Here is a 6,592-nt window from a genome sequence, read left to right as displayed (position 1 = left end):
AGAATTTGCTCCTTGCACTACACTTTCACAAAACACGTGTGCTCTGGTCGGCTGCCCGCTAGGAACTGACTTAGGTAACGTGTGCTGTCTTGCTGACTGAGACTCACGTGTCAATAATTTTTTTCAGCACCTTTGTAATTTCTAACAGTTTCTAATACTTCTATACAAGCACAGAAGATAAAGTTGTTTTATCTTCTGTGATACAAGTATGTGGCACCATTTCATCCATTCGTCAGATGTAGCCATAGATAAATATGTAGCGTTCTTGCTATGAAATTTACTTGTCGCTCGTCGCCGTCGGTAAAGTAAAACTTCAGGTTGTGAACTCTGCCTTCCATCCAATGATTTAATTGAGGTTAAACAACCGACGCAAATCACAATTGCATATTTACATTTCAAAGGAAATAATGACTGGTGTTCAAGAATTTTCCTGTAAGCTTTGCCTTAAAACTGTTATCGTTAAAAGTTTTGAAGTAATAGAAAACGTTATTAGAGACATTCTCGATGTTCTTTTGTTAAAACTGGTAAGTCAGTGAAGATATTAGATAAGTGTGTAGCGACTTAGCAGTAATTGTTAATTTCTGCCAAAGTTATTCTCTTTCTATTTGGTTAAAGTTGCGTACATTTCAGGAATTTGATGATGAGAGCAAAAATGTTATATGTAATGCTTGCAGAAGAAAATTATATGCGGCATTCGAATTCAAGTCATCGTGTCTGAATACCGATAGCACAATTATTCCACATGTGGATTGCGAAAAAATGTTACAGCTCGACATAAGGGAAGTATACAGGAAGGAAAAGAGAATCGAATCAATTTCAGATAGTCAGGAAATATGTCGATTGTGTATGAACTTGGTAAAAAGTGAGTTTAGGTGCATACGTAAAGAGGAACTCGAAGCTATTCAGAAATTGACTCCTGAAATGGTATAAACGATACTAAATATTTGCATTGTTCGCAATTTAATGAAACAAATTTGCAGAATATAAATATCATCAAAGATCCCGTTGTATGTAAGGAATGTTTTGATTCCCTGTGCACCCACAACAATTTCCTTAGAGAATGCCTAGAAGTAGAGGAAAAAATTAGAGGTGCTTATGATAATTCACCCACAGAAAGTCGAATAGATACATCACCGTCTGACATATTTGTTAAAACTGAAAACCTGGGCAAAGAATTCAATATTAGCGAGATGGAAATGTCGATCAAAACTGAATGTGTCGACATAAAATCTGAAGATGAGGGAGGAAGGTAAGGGAAGACTATTTTAGCATTAATCTAAAAATTGGTGCAGGGCATGCTCGTGGTACTGTCACGATTTACACAATGAAATGAGTGCATAAGTATATCGTTAAATTTTTAATTCATATTAGCGTGTTACCAAATAGGAGTCTTATTGTACTCATGGAACCAATCAATTACTATACCAGCTTATAAGATTGGTAAATTGTAATAAATAATAGGCTTACGTTGGTTATAAATAATGTTACAAAGATTTTTGACCAATTAAAAGCTTAGTTAATGATTTACTTGGAAAAAGTATAAGATTTTGACACAATAATCAGCATGGCTTTAGGTTGCATGTGGGTATAAAGGATACTTTATCAGTTTTCACTAAAGAACTCGTTAAAATCAGAATTAAAAAAATACAATGTTTTATTTTCATTTTTAATAAATATAATAAGGGAAAGTTTTTAAGTTCGTCAGAGGAAAATGCCCTGATTTTCTTGGCTAATTGTTGTCAGTCATAGGTTTTGTATTCAGATGTAAAATTCACATTAAGTACTTGTGAACTTACCATTTTTCTAACGAGTATTATTTTTTCTATACTGTACGAAGAGGCCGGCTCAGTTCATCTAACCACAAAGATCTGGTACAGTTGTATCACACCCGAATTTTAAATGTGAAATGATGAAGCTATTGTGTTAGTGACACTTTTAAAGATAAATATCATAAATTTTCATTAATACTTATAGAATTTTATCACACTTCCACTGACAGTTTCTGTGCCTCATGAGAACCCACACAAAGCCTCCAAAATATATTTTAATGCAAATTATCTCTGTGCCAAGTCGCATCCAAGTTGCAAACAGCATCAAAGTTGGCAAAAAATATTGGTTCATATCCACTAAAATACTTTGTCTGATTTAAATGGAATTTTGTTTGGAATTTTTTCAGTGATACGCCACTGCAGAACCTCGACAATGATCCATCCGAGAAGAGTGATTGTAAAGATGCGGAAGTGGATGGACGTAAAAATGAGAATGGATCGGAAAACAAATGTAATGCGAAAACCAAGCGGGAGTGCAAGGTATTGTACAAATGCAATAAACCTATTTACCAAACTGGATGCAAGAGCCATTTTACAGCACGCTGTGCAAGACACGAGAACAATTCGGAAGGATATAGATGTCGATCCTGTGAATATGAAACTGAGAATAAGAAATTACTTCAAAACCGTCAGTTGAGACATAAAGACCCCTCAAAGTTCAAAATGTACAGGTGTGAGGATTGCAATTATGAAGCTAAATACAAAAGTTTTATCAAAAAGCACCAAGTGAAGCATAAAGATCCTTCGCAGGTTCAAATGTACGGGTGTAAGGACTGCGATTTCGAAACTAAGTACAAAGGCAATATCAAAAAGCACCAACTGAAACATAGAGAGTCCCCATAGGTTCAAATGTACAGGTGTAGAGACTGCGATTACGAAACTAAATACAAGAAAAGTATTAAATATCAAGTTTTGAAACACAAAGAGCTCTCGTAAATGCAATTGTACTGGTATGTTTTGCTAAAATAACAAACCTTAAAAAGTCTTTGAGGAGACCTCATTTGATGCAGAAAAAACGTTCGCAGATGTGGATTACTACCCTTCGTACGAAGTATAGTCAGAAATGGAAGCACGTATGAGCTACAAATGTGAATATGACAGCGATGGAAATATTCAGAGCAAAATAAATGTGTACATGTGTATTTTAAATAACGATACAGTTTACGATGTAGAAAAGTAATAGGTCCTTACCTTCCACGTAGACAACGATTTTCAAAATATATGTCTAGAGAAATTAAAAAAAAATTAATTTCCATAATTACTTTAATTTTCAAAAATAACTCGCTGGACTCAAATTACCTACCTTGGTCGCACTGGGGGTATAACTCAAAGGCAGTATTCAACAAATAATGATATATTAGTTTTCGAATAGCCAAACGCACAAATCACATAAAATGGAGGAATATAAGGCATTGGTTTTGTTAAATTTCCTATCTGGAGGCTAGTTTAATAATTTACAAACAAAATCTTACCAAACTCCAAATATCATCAGGCAGGGCGAGACCTGGGACACTTACAACTCACTCCACGACAATCTGAAGGGAAATCTCGAGCCGCCATATTTTGGAGCATGGAACCCTGTACAGCCGTTTTCGCTGTGCTTGCAATGTCCCCCGAGTGGTTGATTTCTACATTGTCCTAATTATCAATCACTCTGAAGATAGTGACGTTTGCACCTGATTGTTCAGTTTTATGCTAATGCAACAATTTTGCAGACTATGAGACTTTCTAGGAATATATGGATTATGAAATATCAAGTAATTTTGATGAAAGATTGGGTCGATGCTCTTTTCTATTTAACTTTAAAAGATTCTTAATTAATAATGATAAAAGTTTTCATATTTGATAATATTAAGACGTAGTATTAAGTTTTGGACTTTATTTGTACTGTAACATTAAATGAATTAAATATGACTTAAGTCTACATGCTGTCTTTATAACGTATGTTACAGTTATGATTCTAATTGTTCAAAATTACATGTTTCGATGTACGTTAAGTATGTTTTGTTTGTCATATCTTTGAGAACAAAAAAATATACGAAAAGTGTAACAGTGTTGCCATATTTCTGCTACTGTTACCTCAGCTATCTGCACCGTATGTAGAGCACGACTTGCTACGTAGTGTGTCCATATCGACCTTCCCTGCCATGAATTTCGAAAAAAACAATAAAATATCTGATTTCTGTAAGGAACTAAGTTCTATTGTGCTTATATTTAACTTCACTTCTGATGAGAAACGTTATTAGTCTTTGTAGCTGTGTAAATGACACTGCAATCTAAAGAAATTGTTTACTGACAAAAGCTGTAAATGATGTGAAAAAACCTAATTCTGACCAATTTTTGATAAGCTACATGCTTACAAGAGACTTGAATTTGAAAGTACATTTTTTAAAGAATAATAATAACTTTCAAAATTGAGGGCTTAGCAATGTTTTATCAAAAGCGAGGCTTTTGTGACATTTAATTTAATGCAGGTGTGTTATTATTAAATCAGAATTCTAAAAATAACTGCCTGAATATCTCCAACTATTAACAGTTGTTACGACCACACTTTGAATTAACGATTCTTTCTCAAGACGTCTATCAATAGTAATTAACGTATATGTTATAATAATAAATTATAAAAGCTTACTATATACTTACTGGTAGAGCATAGGAAAATGTATCTCTGTCTGTTAAACTTCCAGGTAATATTGTACTATAGGTGTAATTCTAATAAAATAACATATTTTAGTTGAATACTGTAAGAAGTGGAAGTCATTAAGGTAAAAATTTTGCCTAGAAAAGCAGAAAATAAACTGTCTAACTCGCAGTGGCATGGAATACACACCAATCACAAAATGGCCCTTTATGTCATTTTTCGAATTCATGTTTGAAAATAGAACACTTAGAACGTAAAACATTCTGTTTGTATTGAAGTTAACTAAACTCGGCATTAAATTTCTAGCACCCTGTATGCAATTAGGCCACTTTGAAATTTAAATATCTCGAAAACGGTTAATTTTAGGAATAGGGAAACTTCATAAAAGTCCACCGAAAATAACACGTAGAATCCAAAATTGCAATAATATATAAGATGTTCCATTTAAAATAAGCAAGTTGATGGCGAAGTGGTACGTGGACGCCATTATTTTAGTTGAGAAGAGCATGCCCGAAAACCCGGTATCCCAAATTTTCAAAATTCAAATCGAAGTAGTCTGAAATAATTCTAATGGGCCGTCACCGTGAAACACCCTGTAGGTATTGTATTTTCGAAAACCGTAAACCGAGAGAGTTACACTAAACCAAATTTGGAGTGGACATAGCTAATACAATGCGAAACATCGACTAAATGCTAAAAGTGCTGTCACCGCCGTTCTTGGTGGTGAAAATTCGAAATATTTGGAATTATTCAATTTTCGTGGCTGAAAACATGTTCACTGGAGCTGCATTTAGCACACGATGAAAATTCTGAACTTGGTAACCACAATACCAAATGTATTTTCGACGGTCCCTCTAGCCTTTGACAAATAAGAATTTAATGTATATCACAAAGCAGTAGCAATTTTAAATTTATTTCCTTACCGATGATTAAAAATTAACTCATCTTCTGGCTTTGGACCAGTTGTTCTTTTGCTGTAAGGTCTTAACAATTTAATCTGGGGAGGAAAAGCTTCATCGCCTATAAAATATATAGGTATAGCTTATCAGTTATTAGGCAAACATGCTCCAGGTGGAATATTTAACGTTCCATTTATTAAATGTTGCCCAAAGCTAGAGTTTTTTTAAACGGCCCCATCACTTTGTGTGCAGTATGCTCCAATGATGTCAACATATATAAAAAAATATTTTGAATCACAGATTGCCAATAAAATTGTACTAAAATGTTTTTTGTAATTATAATATGTGTTGTGAATGTAAATTTATCTGTATGCTCACTGTAATTTAGAAAATATTTATTAAAAAAACAAACTTCTGTTTTATAATTAGTTCATTTATACTTAATTGAAAATCCGTTTTAGAATTTGGAGGAAAACGCTACACATTTTATGTGTATAAATGTTCCGTAAAATTATTTGCTTAGCTCAAAATAATTAAAAACTAAATTATTTGTATTAAAAGTGCAATAGAAACACCGAAACACGGGCTATAACCCCTAAACTACATAGATACTAGTTAGAAAATTACAAAAACATTTAGGTATTCAGCTCCAGTACAGTATTTCGACTATTTCGGGGGTTTAAAATCATAGATAAGAGAGGTAACTAAATAAAATTTCATCGACATTCGTTACAGATATACTTCCAAAGTACATGCTCCCTCCGACCAGAAGTTCCGCAGTTGCAATTTTAATTTCAGAGTACTCTGCTATTTCTCATAATATTAAAGCAACGCAGGACACCGTTTCTCAAAATATCGCTTTATGGGCTCCTAGCGGGCAGCCGACCAGAGCACACGTGTTTTGTGAAAGTGTAGTGCAAGGAGCAATTTCTACCTGCCTTTATTAAGGCTACCTGGAAAGAATCCCTTTCTTTCCTTTTAATCACCGACCTAATCCCCGGCTTAAGCATAGACGCCGTCGGCATCTTTGTTACAGCACCTGTGCCGGGGTTATGCCCAGGTAAGTTTTTACTTATTTATCAGTTATTTGCATTACTTTAGAATACATTTCTTTAAAATTGCGACCCCCGACAAACAATATACCAGACAGACAAATACACCAAAAGACACGTACGCCCCCGTGAGGGGGCATCCCCACACGACTAACACTTACACACCTTCCC

At 34.2% G+C, this 6,592-nt stretch overlaps 1 protein-coding gene across 1 annotated transcript; it reads left to right on the top strand.

Moving 5' to 3' along the window:
- The first annotated feature begins 177 nt into the window (after positions 1–177).
- LOC108916524 (zinc finger protein 276-like) lies at positions 178–2,672 on the top strand. Its single transcript, XM_018722799.1, has 4 exons — positions 178–524; positions 631–924; positions 981–1,249; positions 2,177–2,672. Exons 1-4 carry the CDS (start codon positions 408–410, stop codon positions 2,670–2,672), a joined length of 1,176 nt encoding a protein of 391 aa, XP_018578315.1. The 5' UTR covers positions 178–407.
- Positions 2,673–6,592: the final 3,920 nt, after the last annotated feature.

The sequence above is a fragment of the Anoplophora glabripennis genome, unplaced genomic scaffold (genome assembly GCF_000390285.2).
Source record: "Anoplophora glabripennis isolate ALB-LARVAE unplaced genomic scaffold, Agla_2.0 scaffold2191, whole genome shotgun sequence".
NCBI classification, from domain to species: domain Eukaryota; kingdom Metazoa; phylum Arthropoda; class Insecta; order Coleoptera; family Cerambycidae; genus Anoplophora; species Anoplophora glabripennis.
The sequence above is the reverse complement of the archived record's forward strand: the minus strand, read 5'-3'. Positions and strand labels throughout refer to the sequence as shown.

Bases quoted from the DNA above. Each gene is read 5' to 3' on its own strand.
- LOC108916524 (XM_018722799.1), top strand. From the start codon at position 408: ATGACTGGTGTTCAAGAATTTTCCTGTAAGCTTTGCCTTAAAACTGTT. The intron at 525-630 runs GTAAGTCAGTGA...CGTACATTTCAG, and splicing joins ATGTTCTTTTGTTAAAACTG to GAATTTGATGATGAGAGCAA. The intron at 1,250-2,176 runs GTAAGGGAAGAC...GAATTTTTTCAG, and splicing joins TCTGAAGATGAGGGAGGAAG to TGATACGCCACTGCAGAACC.